Raw genomic sequence first — 20193 nt, 5'->3', positions numbered from 1 at the left:
ATTAAACTATATTATCAACTTGTTTATACTTTAGCACTTTTATGGTAGGTTATATCCCACCATAAATGTATCAACACATGGTAGAAAGATAGAGTTATGCAGTATAGGAGAAAAAGTAAAATCATTTTCTTATTTAATAGAAGATAAAAGTTCATCAGAAAAACGTGGAATCCTTCAGGAAAACTTCAAAAAGTCCATTTTAATTTTCCTTTGTCCTCCTGTGGAATTTTTAACTCCAGGATTTGAAGCTCCTCTGAAACTATTGCCATTGCATGTCCTTCATCTTTAACTCTTCCAACACTGCTTATACATTTAATCCAAATTGTATTTCCTTCATGACCCTCTATTCCTGTATCTTAGACTATCTGGCCTTGACTTTCCTTCGAAGGGTATAACAAGATGAATTTCTTTTAAAAAAAAATCAAAATAATTCTACCACATGCTTATGTTTTTTGTGCCAATGTGACAATGTTGGTGAGAGGTTTCCTTCTTTCAAATAAATATGACATGGTTGAAATCTGAATCTTATATACTATATACTAATTCATAAAAGACTACACTGGTGAACAGTTAAGCTGACTTTGTAGAAGTTCTTGATATATTCCATATATGAGACTATTCACAACTAAAGTTTTGCAAATATCTTCTCCCACTAAAGAATTTCATGTTTAATGGTGTTTTTGATACAGATGGCCTCTTATGTACTTTTTATTTTGAACTAATTTTAGACACAGCAAAATTACACAAATAGTGCAGATAGTAATACGGCAGAAGTAGTATTGCAGAAGTAATATTGCAGAATAGTACAGACAGTAATACTGCAGAAATAGTAGAGAGAATTCACTTATAAGCTTCATCTCCCAGCTTCTAATGTTAGTAATTTACACAAGCATAGTAAAATTATCAAAATCAGAAAATTCACACTGAGTAATTAGCTAAAGCACAGGTTTTATACAAATTTCACAAGTTTTTCCCTTAATCTTTTTTTTTTTTTCCTGTTTCAGGATCTAATCTAGGGTCCCATATTGCATTTAGTTGTCACATCCCTTTAGTGTCTCCCAATCTGTTATAGGTCTTCAGACTTTCCTTGTCTTTCTCAACCTTGACACTTTTTATGAGGACTGGTCAGTTATCACGTCAAATGTCTCCCAATTTAGCATTCAAGTAGGTTAAGGTTATGCATATTTGGCAAGAATACTACAGAAGTAACGTTCTGTTATTCTCAGTGCATCATATTATGGGTTATGATGTTGATGATTTTTTTATTTTGACTTAGTTAAATGTATCTTTCTATTCACTATAGTTAGTGCTTTTAATGTTTTAATTAAAGTTTTTTCCTACCTCAAGGCCTTGATACTTTCCTATGTATTATCCTTCAACAGCTTTATTATTTTGCTTTTATATTTAGATCTACAATATTAAACTTGGTCTCACTAAAATAAGAAATACACAAAAAATATTAACTCTCATCATTTTTATTTCATATTACACTAAGTCCTAGCCAGTGAAATAAAGCAAGAAAAATAAATAAAATACCTAAGGACTGCAAGGAAGAAGTTAAACTATCTTTCTATACATGGTATGTTGTTTAAATATAAAATTCTAAGAAATCTATAACTCTACACTACGTTTGTGTATTTATTTCTCCTAGTACTTGGATCAATTTTTATTTTGTATATTTTAAGGCATATTACCAAAGGCATACAAATTTAGAATTATTACATCTTCTTGGTCAATTAAAATGTCTTCCTTTATTTCTAGTAAATGTTTTCTGCCTCAATTTTTTTAAATTACCTATGTTTGCCAGATGTCTCTCTTGGTATGCACATAGCACACATTCTCCAGTCTTTTTTTCTCAATTTGTTTGTGTCCTCAAGTTTTGTTTGGATTAGTTGGACTTTTTAAATCAAATGTGATGATCTTCTTTCTTTTCTTTTCTTTTCCTTTTCTTTTCGCTTCTTTTCTTTTCTTTTTGTTTTTGTTTTAAAGATCAAGTCTCACTCTGTCACCCAGGCAGGAGTGCAGTGGTGCAGTCTTGTCTAACTGCAACCTCCACCTTCTGGCTTCAATTGATTCTTCTGCCTCAGCCTCTCAAGTAGCTGGGATTACACGTGCCTGCCACCATGCACAGATAATTTTTGTATTTTTAGCAGAAACGGGTTTCACCATGCTGGCCAGGCTGGTCTCAAACTCCTGACCTCAAATGATCCACCTGCCTTGGCCTCCCAAAGTGCTGGAATTGCAGCCAGGAGCCACTACACCCAGCCTATTTTCATCTTTGACAAATACTTCTTAGGTACTTGCAATGTACCAGGCTCTATTGAGGCATTGAGTCTAAAGCAGTGAATAAAAGAGATAAAAATCTCTAACCTAGCAAACTTTTTCTAATATAATCCAAAAGCACAAGTGAAATAGATATCATAATGTTAATATTTTAGTGTACATTTTCCAGTCATCAGAGTCTTTATCAGAGGTATAGTTAGCCAATTTGAATTCATATAATATAATTTTATATCTTGGTTTTTGGTGAGTAGTGTATAGATACATTTTAATGTAATTAGATTTTTTAAAATAGACATTACTTATGTAAAGTAAAATTTATTTTTTTTAGTGTAAAGGGCCCTAGGTTTCCACAAACACAATCATGAAACCAACATGAAAATCAATACATAAAACATTTCTACCACACAGTTCTATCATTTCCATTTTCAATCAACTCCTCTTTCCTGCCCGACTTCTACATAACCACTGATCTATTTACTGCCATATAAATGTAATCATGTAACTTTTTGGGTTTGGCTTCTTTCACTTAGTGTTATACATTTGAGATCCATCCACATTCACACATTGACATTCTTGGATGTATGAGTAGTTCCTTTCATTTTCATTGCTCAGTAGTATTCCATTATATATAGATTCCATGATGTAGATTAAACAGTTTATCTAGTCATCTGTTGAAGGACATTTATTTGTTTCCAGACGAGGATTTTTTTGGTGATTATGAATAAAACCATTATAAATACTTGAATACAGAATTTTGCATGAACATATTTTTCTTTTCTCTAGGAGAGAGATTGCTTGGTCATATGATATATGTGTTTATATAAAATTACATAAGAAATAGCCAAATTTTTTTCCAAAGTAGTTGCATTACCACCAGAAATATATGAGAGTTTCAATTCCTTAGATAATCATGTCATCTGAAATAGAGATTTCTTTATTTTCTCAATCTCTATGTATTTTATTTTTCTTGCATTATTGCATTGTCTGATGCATCTAATATGATATTGCACCATTAAGTATGATGTTAGCTGTAGGTTTTACATAGATGGTCTTTATCAGGTTGAGGAAGTTCCCTTTCATTCCTAGTTTGTTCAGAATTTTTATCATAAATAGATGTTGAATTTTGTCCAAGAATTTTTCTGTATTGAGATGATCATATGGATTTTCACTTTTAATAAGTTGCTATGGTGAATGATATTGATCATTTAAATTTTGAGCAAACCTGGTGCTTAAACACTATTGTATTTGATTTGCTATTGTCTTGGGATATTTTGCAAATATGTTCATGAGTGATATTGATTTGTAATTTTCTTCTCTTAACTTCTCTTGTTTGGTTTTGGTATCAAAGTAATGCTAAGTGTAAAATAAGTGAGAAGTAAATTCTTCTCTATTTTGTGAAAAAGTTTTTGCAGAATTGATATGTCTTTTTTAAATGTTTGTAGAATTCACAAATAATGCTATCTGGGCCTTTTTTGTTAGAAAAAATTTAACTCTAAATTCAATTACTTAAATAGATATTATAAGTCCAATTATGCATTTTTTCTGATTGAGTTTTTATCAATTGTCTTTCAAGGAATTTTTCCATTTTATTAAGTAGCTGATGTCTGTAGATTCTATAGTGATATCCTGTCTTGGATTCCTGATATTGTTAATTTAAAGTTTTTCCCTTTTGTCTTATTTTTTTTTATTTTTAATTAATCTGGTAGAGGTTTATCATTTTTTGTAATCTTTTCAAAAAAGCAGCTTTAAAAAAATTTTCTCTATTTTTTTCCCATTTCAATTTCTATTTCAGTTCTTATTATTTCCTTCCTTATGCTTTGTACTTAAATTTTTCTTCTGTTTCTAGTTTCTTAAGCTGGGTGCTGTTATTATTGATTTCAGATATTTTTTCTTGTCTAATATAGGCATTTTGTGCTGTAAATTGAGTTTAAGCATTTCTTTAACTGTGCCCCACAAGTTTTGATGTGTTTTCATTTTCATTCAATTTAAAATATTTTCTAATTGTTTGTGACTTCCTCTTCTACACATGGGTTATTAAATGTGTAGATTAATGTATAAATATTTGGGGATTTTTCAGATAGCTTTCTGTTACTTATTTCAACTTTCATTTTGTTTGGTCTGAAGACATACTTTGTATTATTTTCATTATTCTCAATATATCGAGTATTTTTAAGGCATAGATATGCCTATGTGCACTTGAAAAGAATATATATTCTGCTATTGTTGGGTAGAATGCTCTGTAAATGTCAGTTAGGTCAATTAGTTGATAGCACGGCCCAGGACTTCTTTTCCTGTGCCCTTCCTCTTTCAATTATAGAGAGCAGAACTTGGAAATGTCTAGGTGTATTTACTATTTCTCTTTTCAGTTCTATCAGCTTGAGCTTTATGTTTTTTAAAGTTCTGTAATTGGATGCATACACATTTAGATTATATATCTTCTTTGTATATTGAAAACTTCATCTTTTTATTCCTAACAATATTATTTGTTAAGAATTTGTTGTATGGTAATACAGCCAAGGAGGTTCCATTTAATTAATGTTGTATGGGATAACTTTTTCCATCCTTTTACTTTGAACCTATCTACATCTTTGTATTTAAAGTGAGTTTCTCGGAGACAGTATATAGTTGGGTCTTGCTATTTTTATCTAAAGTAACTCTCTGTATTTTAATTAGTGTATGAAATCCATTTGCATTTAATGTAATTAATGAAACAGTTAAATTGAAATCTGTACTTGCTAGTTGTTTTTATTTGTTGTATATATTCTTTGTCTCCTTTTTGCTCATTTCTGACATTTCTTTTTTAAACTGACATATAAGAATTGTACATACTTATGGGGTACATAGTGGTATTTTGATAATGATAAAGTATAGTTATCAGATCAGGGTAATTAGTGTATCCATCATCTCAAACATTTGTCATTTATTTGTGTTGGGAACATTCACTATTCTTCTTCTAGATACCTGAAACTATGTATAATAACACATAATTGTTAACTATAGTAATCCTACAATGTCCATAGAGCACTAGAACTTATTCCTCCTAGGTAGTTGTAATGTTGTATCTTTTAACAAATATCCCATTCAGTGTGCTTTTTCCCATTCAGTATGATGTTGGCTGTGGTTTTGTCATATATGGCCTTTATTGTATTGTCTTTCCCCTACCCTTCCCAACCTCTAGTATCCTCTGTTCTACTTTTTACAGCTATGAGATCAGCTTTTTTTTTTTTAGCTTCCACATATAAGTGAAAACATGTGGTGTTTAGCTTTCTCTTTCTGGCTTATTTCACTTAACATAATATCCTCCAGTTCCATCTATGTGGCCACAAATGACAAGATTTTGTTCTTTTTTATGGCTTAATAGTATTCCATTGTGTACATACATTATTTTCTTTAAAAAGAAAAAATACATTATTTATTTATCCATGTGGCCACTGTGAATAATGCTGCAATAAACAGAAGGGTGCAGAAGTCTCTTTAATATACTTATTTTCTTTCCTTTGGATAAATGCCAGTATTGGAATTGCTGGATCATATGATAGTTGTGTTTATAGTTTTCAAAAGAACCTTCATATAGTTCTACATAGTGACTATACTAGTTTACATTCTCACCAACAGTCTTATGAGTTCCTTTTGTTCCTTGCTGGCATTGTTTATTTTTATCCGTTTGATACTGAACATTTTCAAATATACTTTTTGGCCTTTTGTATGTGTTCTTTTGCAAAATGTCTCTTCAGATCGTTTGTTTATTTTTCAATCAGATTATTTATTTTGTTGTTGTTAGTTGTTTGAGTTCCTTCTAAATTCTGGATATTAGTCTCCTGTCAGATGCATAGTTTGAAAATATTTTTCCCCATTCTGCAGGTCACGTGTTGATTGTTTTATTTGCTGTACAGAAGCTTTTCAATTGGATATAAACCATTTGTGTATTTTTGCTTCTGTTCCCTGTGCTTTTGAGATCCTATTCAGAAAGTCTTTTCCCTGACCAATGTCCTGAAGCATTTCCCTTATGTTTTCTTCCAGTAGTTTTATAGTTTTAGGTCTTGCAATAAAGTATTCTATATTGGGTTGATTTTTTATAGGACAAAAAGTGGGGGGTTAATTTTATTCTTCTGCATATGGACAGTTTTTCCTAGCACAATTTATTGAAAAGGTTGAAAAGAAACCAGTTATTTTTCTTGGTACTTTTGTCAAAAATTAGTTGACTGTAGATAGATATATTAATTTCCGGTTCTCTATTCTGTTCCATTTGCTTATGTGTCTGTTTTTATGGCAGTACAATGCTGATTTGGTTACTACAGCTTTGTAATATATTTCGAGATCCAATAATGTGATACTCCTAGCTTTGTTTTTTTTGTTGTTGTTGTTTGTTTAAGATTGCTTTGGCTATTTGAGGTCTTTGTGGTTCTACATAAATTTTAAGATTTTTTTTTTCAATTTTTGTGAGGAATGTCATTGTCATTTTGATAGAGATTGCACTGAATCTGTAGATTGTTTTTGGTAGTAAGGCCGAAGCCTGGAGCATGGGATTTCTTTCCATTTGTTTGTATCCTCTTCCATTTCTTTCAATAGTGTTTCATAGTTTTTCTTTTACATCCTTGGTTAAATTTATTCCTAAGTATCTTCTTTTGTAGCTATTGTAAATGGTATTGACTTTTTGCATTCTTTATTGGCTAGTTTGTTGTTCTTTAATAGAAATGTTACTGATTGTTGCATGTTGATTTTATATTCTGCAGATTTACTAAAGTCGATTGTCAGTTCTAAGTGTATTTTCGTAGAGTCTTTAGGATTTTCTACATATAAGATCATGTCTTCTGCAAACAGGGACAATTTAACTTCCTCTTTTCCAATTAAGTGTCCTTTATTTCTTTCTCTTACCGAATTGCTCTGGCTCGGATTTCCAGTGCTATGTTAAATAAGAGTGGTGAGAGTGGGCATCTTTGTTTCAGTTCTTACAGGGAGAACTTTCTGCTTTTTCCCATTCAGTGTGATGTTGGCTGTGGGTTTGTCATATATGGCCTTTATTGTGTTTAATTACTTTTATTCTATACCTAATTTATTGAGAATTTGTATCACAAAGAGATGCTAAATTTTATCAAATGGTTTTTCTGCATCTATTGAGATGATCACATGGTTTCTGTTCATAATTTTGCTGATGTGATGTTTCTCATTTATTGATTTCCATATGTTGAACTATTTCTCGGATAAATCATGCCCACTTGATCATGCTGTATTATCTTTTTGATGTACTATTGCCATCAGTTTGCTAATATTTTGTAGAGGACTTTTGCATCTATGTTCATTGGGGATATTGGTCTATGGGTTTTTTTTGTGTGTTGTGTCCTTGTCTGGTTTTGATATCAGGGTTATGCTGGTCTCATAAAATGAGTTAGGAAGAGTTCCCTTCATTTCAGTCTTTAAAAAAATTTTTGAGAAGAATTAGAGTTAATTCTTGTTCGAAGATTTGGTAGAATGCAACATTGAAGCCATCTGGTCCTGGACCTTTCTTTGGTGAAAGACTTTATTACAGCTTCAATCTCTTTACTTATTATTAGGCTATTCAGGTATTCTATTTATTCTTGGTTCAAACTCGAGAGATTTTATGTGTCTAGAAATTTATCCATTTTCTCTAGGTTTTTACATTTATTGGTTTATAGTTGTTCATAGCAGTATCTAATGACCCTCTGTGTTTCTGTGGTATCTGTTGTGATGTCTCTATTTTTGTTTCTGATTTTATTTATTTGGGGCTTCTTTTTTCTTTTTCTTAGTCTAGCTATTGTTTGTTTATTTTGTCTTTCTTTTAAAATAAAAACTTTTAATCAACTTTTTGTTTCATTAATCCCTTGTATTTGTTTTCAGTCTCAATTTGGTTTATTTCTGCTCCGATCATTATTATCTCCTTCCTTCTACTATTTTGGGGTTTGGTTTGTTCTTGCTTTTCTAGCTCCTTGAAATGTATCATTAAGGTGTTTACTTGAAAACTTTCTAGATTTTTGAAGTAGACATTGATTTCTATAAACTTCCCTCTTACTACTGCCTTTTCTGTGTATCGTCAGTTTTGGTATGTTCTGTTTCTATTTTCATTTATTTCAAGAAATTTAAAACATTTCTTTATTAATCTCTTAATTGATTTAATGGTCATTCAGGAGCATGTTGTTTAATTTCCACGTATTTGTATAGTTTCCAAGTTTCCCTGATTATTGACTTCTGGTTTTATTCCATGTGGTCTGAGAAAGTATTTAATATAATTTCAATTTATAACTTTTTTTGAGACTTGTTATGTTTTCTAACATATGATTAATCTTGGAAAATGTTCCATGCACTGATAAAATGAATGTGTCCTCCACAGCTCTTGGGCAAAAAGTTCTGTAAATGTCTGTTAGGTTCATTTGGTCTATGGTGCAGCTTAAATCCTGTGTTCTTGGATTTTTGATTTTTCTGTTTAGATAATCTCTCCAATGCTGACAGTGAAATGTCGAAGTACCCAAATATTATTTTACTGTTTCACTTTAGATCTAATATTTGCTTTATGTATCTGGGTGCTCCAGTGTTGGGTGCATATATATTTAAAATTGTTATATTTTCTTGCTGAATTGATCCCTTTATTATTATATAATGTTACTCTTTTTCTCCTTTTTACAGTTTTTGACTTGAAGTCTGCTTTGTCCGATATAAGCATAGCTACTCTTGCTTGCTTTTGGTTTACCTTTGCATGAAATATCTTTTTCCATCCTTCACATTCCATGTATGTATGTCTTTACAGGTGAAGTGAGTTTCTTATAGGGAACATATGGTTGGCTATTATTTCTTTTTGTCCATTTAGGCTATCTATATCTCTTAAATGGGGAATTTAATTTTTTTACCTTCAAGGTTATTATTGATAGGGGAGGACTTACCCCTGTCTTTTTATTGATTGTTTTCTGGTTATTTTGAATATCTTTTGTTTCTTTTTTCCTTCCTAGTTGTTTATCTTTGCAGTTGAATGGCTTTCTGTAGTAATCTGGGCATGTAAGTCCCCCTGGGCTTCCAACCACCACAGATGCCTTTCTGCTTCCCCCTGAACTCCAGCACTCTCTCTTTAACATTTCAATTAAATCTTGTTTATTCATTACATTGTTCCTTTCTTGTCCTGACTATTCAGTATGTTACATGATTCCATTTTATTTCCAGTATTGGCATATTACCCATGTCTCTTTTAAAAAATATTTTTTACTCTATAACATATGATTCACAATATACATCTTTAACTTATCATAGTCTGCCTTCAAATGATATTATGCTGCCTTATGTATAGTGTAAAACAAATACAACACTATATTTCCAAATCCTCCCTCCCATTTTTAATGCTATTTTTATCATATTGTATCATGAGTTTATAGTGTATGTATATTTTACATACTTTTTAAAAAAAATTTTATGTACACTATAAACTCATACTACAATGCAGCAACATTTGCTGTAGATAATATACGTTAGAGCAATTAAAACTAGAATGGTATATGTTTGCCTTCATTTTAGTTATGCTCAGAGCTCATGATTACTTTATGTAGGTCCAAATTTCAATTCTTGTGGTAATTCTTCTGCCTGAAAAATTTCCTTTGGCATTTCTTTTAGTGCACGTCTGCTAGTATCAAATTCTCTTGGCTTTTGCTTCTCTGAAAAAAAATTATTTTTTTCAATGACATTTCATTAGGTATAAAATTCTAGGTTTACAGTTTGTGTGAGTTTTTTTTTTTTTTTTTTTTTTTTTGTCTTTCAGTACTTAAAGATATTACCCCTTTGTCTTCTGGCTTGCATAGTTTTTAAATAAGCAGTATGCTGTAACTCTTATCTTTGACCTTCTGCTTGTAGCATTTCCCTTTATTGTCATCACCTTAAAGATTTCATTTTAATCTTTGGTTTTCCACAGTTTGAATGAGATGTATGTGGATGTTTATTTTTTATTCTGCTTGAAGTTCCCTAAATTTCTGGAGTCTATGGTTTGATTATTTAATTACTTTTGAAAAATTCTTGGTCATTATGTCTTCAAATATTTCTTCTGCCACAATCACATTCTCTTTCTCTCCCCCTCTTAACCCCTTCTTCTAACCTCTTCACTTTTTTCAAGGATTCCAGTAATACATGTGCTAGTCTCTTTCATATTGCCCCACACTCTTGGATGCTTAGTTCTGGGTTCCCTCCCTTCAACTCTTTTATCTCTTTGTACTTTAATTTGGCTAATTTCTACCAACCTTTTATCAAGTTTACTGATTCTTTCCTTTGCTGTGTCAAATCTACTGACAAACTCATCAAAGATATTTTTCATCTCTTTTACCATGCTTTTTATTTTTTACATTTCCATTTGACTCTTTATAATATTATTGATTGTATCTAGTAAAGTCAAATTTAGTCTACTTTCAAAATACTAAGGCTTTTTACTAAACTGTTTTTAAGATTTTCTCCATTATCTTTGGGTTTGTTTTTTTTTTAGCAAGTTTTCTCTGATAATACCTAGGTGCAAAATTATTTTTAACTATAGTTTTTATTCATATCTTGTTGTTTTTCACCAGGTCTGGAATATTCTCTCAGTCATTAGCTTTTCAAATATTGCTTCTTATTTATTCTGTCCTTTGTTCTCCTTCTGGGGTTCAAAATACATGGATCTTTTCCCTTCCCACACTATCACTTATGTTTCCTGCCCTCTTTCTGTATATCCCATCCTTTTGTCTCTTCATGCTTTACTGTCAATGTTTTCTTCTTACCTATATTGCAATTCATTAAATTGCTTCAGTTTTATCACATTTGCTATTTAACTAATTCATTAATTTGTGTTCTAATATTTGTTCTTTTTTTCAAATTTATTTTTAATAACTTCCAGTTCTTTGCTAAAATTTTCAGTCTTGTCTCTTATCTCCCTGTTTATGCAAACAGTTGGTTTAAAGTCTGATAATTGTTTGAAGTCTGATAGCACAAACATTGGCAGCCACCATAGCTGTTTCTATTTTCCATTATTTTCATTGGTCTCATTCATGTTGTCTTATTTCCTTGTGTGCCTAGTTATTTTTACCATGGGCTAAATACTGTACTTAAAATTGTTATAGGAGTAGCCTGATGCCTGGGATAATTTTGTGTATTTATATAATCTTCCAAACATATATATTTATATTTGAAAAGCTTCTAGGATCCCCACTAATGATCCAAGATTATTTTAATCCAAACTGGGCTACAGTTTCTGCCAGAGCTCTCCTACTTCCACTTCCCTCTTAGTCCCCAAATCAAAGGATAGCATGTTTACCTTGGTTGACCTGAATTCCAGTGTTTTTTCCTCAGCCCAGTAATGTGTTGCTCTACCTCCTGGTCTCTCTACCACCTCTTGCTGAATTAGGAAATGTGTCAAGAGGACTAGTAGCCCTAGAATACTGGGCCCACCTCTTGGATTTCCACCTCCTCCCAGATCTTAGATCAGTGATTTTTTATTTTCTTATTAGTTCCCCAGGGCCTTTTAGCAGTTTTTTAAAAAATATTTGGTTTTATTTTGTTTAGCTTTTCTCATTGTCCTTAGGGAAAAAATGAGTCCACATTATTTAATCCATCATTATTCTTCTGCAGGAATTTGTGGGGTTTTTTTGGTTTGTTTTTTGTTTTTGTTTGTTTGTTTGTTTGTTTTAGCTCTGGGCTCTTTAGATTCTCATTTCTTTTAAGTTTTGTGGTCTCTTGTTTAAAAGTGCTCTGCCACCAAAGTGCTTCTATGTCTAACAGTTTATTCACTCAAACAGCTCTTGCTAGTTACACAATTGAATTTGCTTAAATTAAGTGAACATATACATTTCCCTATATATGTTATGATATCTCCATTATAAGAACTTTTTACTTTTTTTCTATGATCATCAAGCTGCACAATAGATCTTCTGAACTTACCCCTTCTATCTAACTAAAATTTTATATCTTTGGAACAACATCTTCCCAACTTCCTCCTCCATTTAAAAACTTTCAAAATTCTTTACTGTATGCCTGGAATAGTCTTCTCTCTGCCTTAACACCTTCAAATCTCAGCTCAATATTTATTGTCAAAGCTTTCCAAACTTCCTTGATTTCAGTGTAGCAACTGTGTATCTTACTGCAGGAATTTGACTGTGCCAAATAAATACTTTTACTTCATTTTCTTTACTTCTAATTAAATTTGATTTTGAGATCATGTCCCTCCATGTTGCTAGAAAATTCACCTTTCATTTATTTGTTGGATGGGACTCAGGAAATTTTTTCCCTGTTGTCTAAATTGGTACAAGAATCCTAACACTTCCGTCTGGTAAGTGGAGATATAATTTACATATGTCTTTAGTTCATCGTAGTCACCTCAATAACCTTACTGTTCAGGCTCACATGTTCACTAGAAGTCAAATATTTTCAAGCCCTCCATGCCAGGCTTGCAAATGGAAATCACTGACAAGACTGGATTCCTGATACTTCATATGCAGCTTCCTTAAGGCACCCCACAGGTCCTGCTATCTCCCAAAATAGCTGCTAAATATCTAGCTATGGTTTCCTGTTACCTGAGGTATATACTAACTTCTATCCCCTTTCTATTCTGGAGGAATCTCTTTCCTTGGTGGCATTCTTCTATATTCCTTCCCTCAGCAAAAGTTTCTCAATGTATTTAGACTTTTAAAGAAAAAAAAAAAAAAGAAAGAAATAAGAAAAAGTTTGCCTTCAGGGGCATTCTGGACTTGGCCTTGCACACAAACCTCCACTTAGGCAAGAGATAGCAAGCATCTGGTTACCTTCTGGAAGAGAAGAAAGAAGGCAGCAAAAACAATTCACAAAATAATATGTCAACAAATTATTACGCCAGAAGTTTAAGTCCCTCAGTTGTTCATTTTTAAAGCACATATACCTGGTTTTTTTGTAGCACCTATCACAGTTTCTACTTGAAATTTATGCATCATAATTTTATTAATATCAATCTCCTTAACTCCATAATATGACCTCCCTGATAGCAGACATCTTGACTAGTTTTGATTGTTTAAAATCTAACATCACATCTGGCAATAATATACATTCAATAAGCCTTTGTTGAATTAATGAATCAGTGAATGAATAATTAAGTAAAGTGTATTCTACAAGTTAAAAAGGACCTAAAATTAAATGTTTTGCTTTCTTTTAGCTGTCTCCTATATATAATCTGGTTCCAGTGAAAATGAAAAATGCACACCTAAAGAAACAAAACTTGGAAAGAGCCATTGAAGACTATATCAATGAATTTAGTGTAAGAAAATGCCACACATGCCAAAATGGAGGCACAGTGATTCTAATGGATGGAAAGTGTTTGTGTGCCTGCCCATTCAAATTTGAGGGAATTGCCTGTGAAATCAGTAAACAAAATATTTCTGAAGGTGAGGACAATTTATTTGATGTGATTAAAGACAAAAACATGTACTTTGGGGTTATCTAATTTGAAAACTAGCTCTTGAATTAATTTGTACTAAATCTCTAGATTATTTATATAAACAGAGGATAAAGATTGAGTGAATAGTGAAAATGGGTAAATCAGCCTTTATGTGTCATTTTAACATATTCTACTTGTATATATTAAGATAGAATTATAAATAAATAAATTATAATTATTGTATTACTCTTTAATTATAAAAATATTCTTATGGAAGGTTTATAGAAGTATAACAAACATCAGGTATTCACTATCTAGAATTGATGAATGTTAATACATATATATCATATATATTTTGCATATATATGTTTATGTGTATAGACATAGACATATATACTTCAAAACTCTTTTTTAAGAAGCAACAATAATACATCCAATTAATTAGTTTGTACCACATCCCCGCCCCCCAAAAAAATTCTATTGCCTTTTCTCTCTTCTACTACTTAGATACAGTCACTTTCATTAAGTTAGTATGTATCTTTCCAGTTCATATTTTTGTGCTTGTACTAAATATGTATGTACCAATGAAAAATATGTGATATTGTTTTGTATATTTTTAAATTTTATATAAATGATATTCACTAGATTTTTATTTTGCATTTTTAACTGTATTGGTGTTTTTAAAAGCTGAGATTCTGTATTGTATTTTAAAGCTAATCGTAATGAAACATATTATTTTACATTAAAAACATTTTTATTATGAATTTAAAGGGTACATGTGAAGGTTTGTTACAAGGATATATTACATAACGGTAAGCTTTGGGCCTCTGGTGTACCCATCACCCAAATAGTGAACATTGTACCCAATAGGTAATTTTTCAACCCTCATGCCCCTCCCATCCTCGCCATTTTTGGAGTCCCCACTGTCTATTATCTCCTTCTTTATGTCCATACATACCCATTGTTTAGCTCCCACTTACAAGCGAGAACATGTGGTATTTGATTTTCCTTTTCTGGGTTATTTCACTTAGGGTAATGACCTCCAGCTCCATCCATGTCGCTCCAAAACACATGATTTCATTCTCTTTTATGGATGAATAGTATTCTGTGGTGCATATGTACCACATTTTCTTTATCCAGTCATCCATTGATGGACATGAAAGTTGATTCCATGACTTTGCTATTGTAAATATGTAATGTAAATATGTGCTGCAGTAAACATATGTGTGCAGGCGTCTTTTTCATATACAGATTATTTTCCTCTCGGTAGATACCCAGTAGTGGGACTGTTGAGTTGAGTGGTAGTCCTATTTTTAATTTTTTGAGAAATCATCTCTATTCTCTTACCATATACAAAAATTAACTTGAGATAGATTAAAGACTTAAATGTAAGATCTGAAATTATAAAAATCCTAGAGGAAAATCTAGGAAAAAGTCTTCTGGACATTGGCCTAGACACTAGACAAATAACTTATAACTAAAACCTCAAAAGCAAATACAATAAAAACAAAAATAGACAAATAGAACTTAAACTATTTTACTTCCTACAAGTAAACACGACTTTAGCCATGTTTCTAATCCTAAGAGTTTATGCTTAGTATTTCATTCTGGTAGAATTACTCAGACTCCTAATAGATAAGTGAAATCTTAGTCCAAGTGTTAATATCACAAGATTAGCTATTAAGACTAACTTTCTTTGGCAATCATTGTTTGAACAAATACATTTTCCTGAAACAGAATTCTATAACAATTACGTAGCAAAGGTTCACAGCCTCGTTTGTCATTCAACCATACTTTCATCTCTTACAATATAAATTTTTAATATTTCAGGAATTTTTTACACTTCTCAGCAAATGGCTTAGAAACTCAATCATGTTACAAAATACGCAAGTTAAAATTTAATTTAAATTTTAGAATGATTGATTTATAAATGTATGCTAACTCTGTCTCTCATCTGCCTAAAGTCTCAATCTAGTGCTTTGCATTCCAAAAAAAACTCTCACTCTCCAAAAATGTATACTACTTGGTACTTGGAACTTCTATTTTCTACCTGTTTCTCTCTATGTAGACTATTCTGCTGATTTCTCTGTGATTTCTTTAGTTCTATCTTCTAATTTTCCAATTATTTTATTCAAATTTGTATAGTCGATCCATTTGCTGACCTACTGAGATTATTTTAAAAGTATTTTTCTAAAATTTCGATTTGGTTATTTTTCAATTTTCTTTTCTCTAGTTTTTTCTCTTGTCTAGTTTACTGGATTATTTTCCTACCTTTATATCTTTCAGCATGTTAAATATGTCTTCATGGACTTCTTTCAAATTGTTCTGCAGTGCAATTCTCTGCTAAGTCTACCAATTCATTCTCATGGCATATTATGCTTTCTTCAGTATTTAGTGATTTTTTATTATAGGCTTAGTTTTTGGTGGGAATTATTTCCTGTGGAAACCCTGTCTTCCATGGATAATGAACATATTCCTAGGGTTAGTTTGTTTCTTAGGAGGTCCTATCATTTTCATCAGTCTTGCACTAGATTTTTATGTAAAGTTCTTGGTTCGGGTTCCATATGTTGTATTTCATAGATAATGAATATCAAGATCCCTTCCCCAATATATAAAATTATCTTTGATCACTAGGCATTGTTTGGTTGACCTTTCAAACCTGACCCAGGATGGCCCACAGCTTCTTGCTGAGACATTAGACATTTTCTTGCTGAATTTTTCCCTCAAGGTAGATCTTCCAAGCATCCATTTTGACATAGAATGTTCTAGTTTCCAATTTACACTAGCCTACTCCCATGATGAGATTGAAAACCATAACACATCATCTTTCTTTTTCAATACCATTTACTTAGCCTGGAATGCTTCCAACTTTCTCTCCCTCAACTAACCGAACCTCCTTCTCCCTTATTCCTTGTGTGTGTTTCTACTCCTAGGCCAATGGCTCTCAACCAGGTTGGTCATTGGATTCATCTGGTTCACTTCCTTAAAGGAAAAAAAAAAGAAACAAAACAAAACAGATGTCTATCCTAAGCCAATTAAACAAAAGCAGCTATGGTAGATCCTGCCTGGGCATGGATTTTTTGTTTTTTGAAATTTTAAAAACTCTACTGGTTATTCTAATCTTTAGCCAGGGTTGAAAACCTCTATTTTGAACCCAGTCCAATTAGCATATCTTTGATGAAACCTTCTCCAGTTTCTCCAGGAATCAGTTCTCTATCTATGCTGCCTGAGAACTTTCCCTCTGTTTTTCCAGCACTACTCCCATTGACTCTCTGTATACAAGACAAATAGCCCTTTCTAGTATGAAAATATGCCTTGTACCTTAAACCACGTTCTATTCCCAGTACCTAGACAGTATGGCACAATGTGGTTCAACAGGATAAGAAGGTGAAAAAGTGGATGGGTGTATGGACCCAAAGTAAAATCCTATTGATGATTACTATTTGATACTCGTTTGTTTTCTCTAGGATTGCCAGCCCTAGACTTCCCCAACGAAAAATAGAGCTGTTGGCTTCTCCGAGCTCCAGTGGAAGAAAAGAACACTAGCACCTTCAGATCCTACCCCTGAAGATAATCTTAGCTGCAAAGTAAATAGCAACATGCTTCGTGAAAATCCTACCAACCTCTGAAGTCTCTTCTGTCTTATGTCTATAATTTTTTTTAAAACTTTTCTTCCTTAAACTCCTGTGATGTTTCCGTTTTTTATTCCCTAATGAGGAGTCAACAGTGAAATACGCCAGAACTGCTTTCTCCCATGGAAAATGCCAATCTCTTCTAAAAAAAAAAAAACAAAATTAAATTAAAAACAGAATGTTGGTTTAAAAAACTTCAAAGTAATTTTCAAACTGCTTTGTATGGTTAACATATTCTGCCAGGTCCATGACCACAGGTCTGTACCATGCAATTGAACTCTTATTTACATTGCTATGTTTGTTTTGGTTATTTGCTTAGGTGTGCATACATTCATTCAGCAAATACTGAGCACCAGCCACCTGCACAGCAGTTGCTTTTACTAGTCTTAGCTCTACCATTTAAATCTATGTGTCCAAGGGGAAAAATGCGTTATATTTGTAACCAAAAACTACTAGTTTACCAGAGGAGGGAAGGGAGATAAAGAGGAGTTGGTTAATGGGTACAAAAATCCAGTTAGATGAAAGGAATAATATATATAGTGTTCAGTAGCAGAATAGAATAAACATAAACTATTAGTTTAAATTATGTGAAATTGCTTCTGTTTGATCATATTTTACAAAAAAAAACATCAATTTTATATAGTCCAACTTAATACCTAGCCTTATGAGTTGTATAAGGTAAGGTTACCTACCTGAGAAGCTGATTAACTTTGGTTGTACAATCTTATTCATTAGAGAACATGATACTTGGGGTCTGAGACCTTGAAAAGGTCTGAGAACTCTTTAAAAAAAGGAAAGAAAGAAAGAAAAGAGGAAAAATATATCAAAATAAAAAAATGCAAAATCAAAATTAATAAATGCTTAAACATCAGCATGTATCATGTTAACTTTATTGTTACCATTAATAAACATTTCACACATTTATAAATAAATTATGTTACTTTCTCTCACTTGGCAGAAATTCTCAAGAATGCATTTGATTGCTGGGAGATAACAGTAACTAAATTACCTACATGAAAATAATTTCAAAAGCAAAATTCTTAAAAATAATTTTTAAAATTGTTTTTAAATAGCAAATAAAAAGATTACTGGATGTGGGATGTATTTTAATATGTTAGGTATGATATGGAGATCGTGCTAATAAATGTGCCCTGGCCCTTAAGAGTCTTGCATTTGCCCTGGGAGCTCCAGAGAAGTCCTGTCCCCTGCCCTTCAAAACACTGTGTGAATTAGGAGTAATATTTGTTAAATGTGTATAAATACTGAACTCTATTCTTGAACAATCTACTATTGAGAGAGTTTTTGATGGAGAGCATCTGGCTCAAGGCTGTTATTAGAGTAACAACTGAGAATTCCTTCCACCCTTAGGAATTGCAAATGTCAAACAATAAAAGAGCTGAGCCTTGACCAGACCCCCTAGGGCTAGCTTAATGATTTATCAGAGTCCTTTCTAGGGTAATGAATAGCAGGAACAGCCCAGGTTCACACTTGATGGAGAGTCCTCCAACTTCTTGCCAAAGGTGGTAAATCTGATGATAGAGCATCTCCAGCAGGGAGCACTACTGAGACACCAGAAACTGCTCAACAGTGATCAACACAGAGCAGAAAGTCTCCAGGCCTAAACTAAAGGAAAATCTCTAGAAACCGGGAAAGATGAGGACCTACTAGGCCTAGCATGTGTCAGCGTGGACTGTTGTTTGGAGAGAGCAGATGTAGCTTAGTTTGCCCAAATGGAGTGCATTATAGGTGCCCCCTACCCCACATGCTCTCTGAGGGGGTGCATCACCAATTCAAGGAAAAGGACAGGTGAAAACAACAGCCCTGTGAAGCCCAGTCCAGAAAGTTGAATCGTTATACTAAATCACTATCGAAAGAAGCCAGTATCAAAAGAAGTTAGAGAAGTGGGATGGGTATTTATGTCCACCAGGGCCTGATGGATAAAGGAAGCTCAGAGTCTTGCTACATTTTTACACTTTTCCCTTTTTATACTAAACATTCAGGTCACTTATTTATTCTACTGATCACAGAGTAGACAGTCAACATACACATGTTGTCTAATGTTCGACGTGTGGGTCAGCATTCTCACCCTGGCTTAACACAATTGTCTCCCCTGCAAGGCCTTTTGATTGTTTAATGGGACCCAGCAATAGCATCTCCTAAATTAGTCTCCCAATATTTACTTAGGAAAACAGCCCAAAATGGTAGATGATATGGTCTGGCTCTGTGTTGCCACCCAAATCTCATCTGCAATTGTAATCCCCATGTGTCAAAGGAAGGACCTGGTGGGAGGTGATTGGATCATAGGGGCAGTTTCCCCCATGCTTTCCTCGTGATAAGTGAGTCAATTCTCATGAGAGCTGATCAAAACCTAGTTCAGTTTTTTTCCTTAATGAAACAATTTTTATATACACACACATAATTCACAGGACAGTCAAATATCTGTCCTATGACAGATATGTGGCCCCCACCCTTTGCTCTTCCACCCCCACCTCATGCCCATTACCTACCATTATGCTAAGAGCAGCAAAATGGCCCAAGAAAAGGGGATGGCATGGCTATTTAACAATGGGCAAGTTACTAAACCCTTAAGTCCTAAAATATGCTCAGGGAAAATAATATCTCTTTCCTAGAATTGTTAGGTTGATTTACTGAGATCATTTATACTGTAACAGACTGGAAAAGCAATAAACAGTAATATGGCTATTACTATTATTAGAACACAGGACTATTAGTCAAAAATCTTCAAAGCATAACTCTAACATTTGTGACATTAGATACATCAGTGTGTTTTCCAATTTTTTTGGCCTAATCTTCTGTTGGGACAAAAACTGGGAATGAAGAAAGGAAGGAAGGAAAGGCAGAGACAGAGACAGAGAGAAGAAGAAAGAAAAAGGAAAGAAAGAAAGAAAGAAAGAGAAG

General features: G+C 32.7%; 1 protein-coding gene across 1 annotated transcript in view; it reads left to right on the top strand.

Annotated features, from left to right (window-relative positions):
- C9 (complement C9) overlaps positions 1-18206 on the top strand; it is an 80822-nt gene extending 62616 nt beyond the window's left edge. Inside the window, exons 10-11 of the mRNA XM_032135350.2 lie at positions 13421-13649; positions 17110-18206. Of these exons, the coding sequence (XP_031991241.1) occupies positions 13421-13649; positions 17110-17144 (264 nt within the window). The 3' untranslated portion in view covers positions 17145-18206. The remainder of the gene's footprint in view (positions 1-13420; positions 13650-17109) is intronic.
- The last annotated feature ends 1987 nt before the right edge of the window (positions 18207-20193 follow it).

Source organism: Hylobates moloch, unplaced genomic scaffold (genome assembly GCF_009828535.3).
Source record: "Hylobates moloch isolate HMO894 unplaced genomic scaffold, HMol_V3 SCAFFOLD_17, whole genome shotgun sequence".
In the NCBI taxonomy this organism is placed as follows: Eukaryota; Metazoa; Chordata; class Mammalia; order Primates; family Hylobatidae; genus Hylobates; species Hylobates moloch.
The sequence above is the reverse complement of the archived record's forward strand: the minus strand, read 5'-3'. Positions and strand labels throughout refer to the sequence as shown.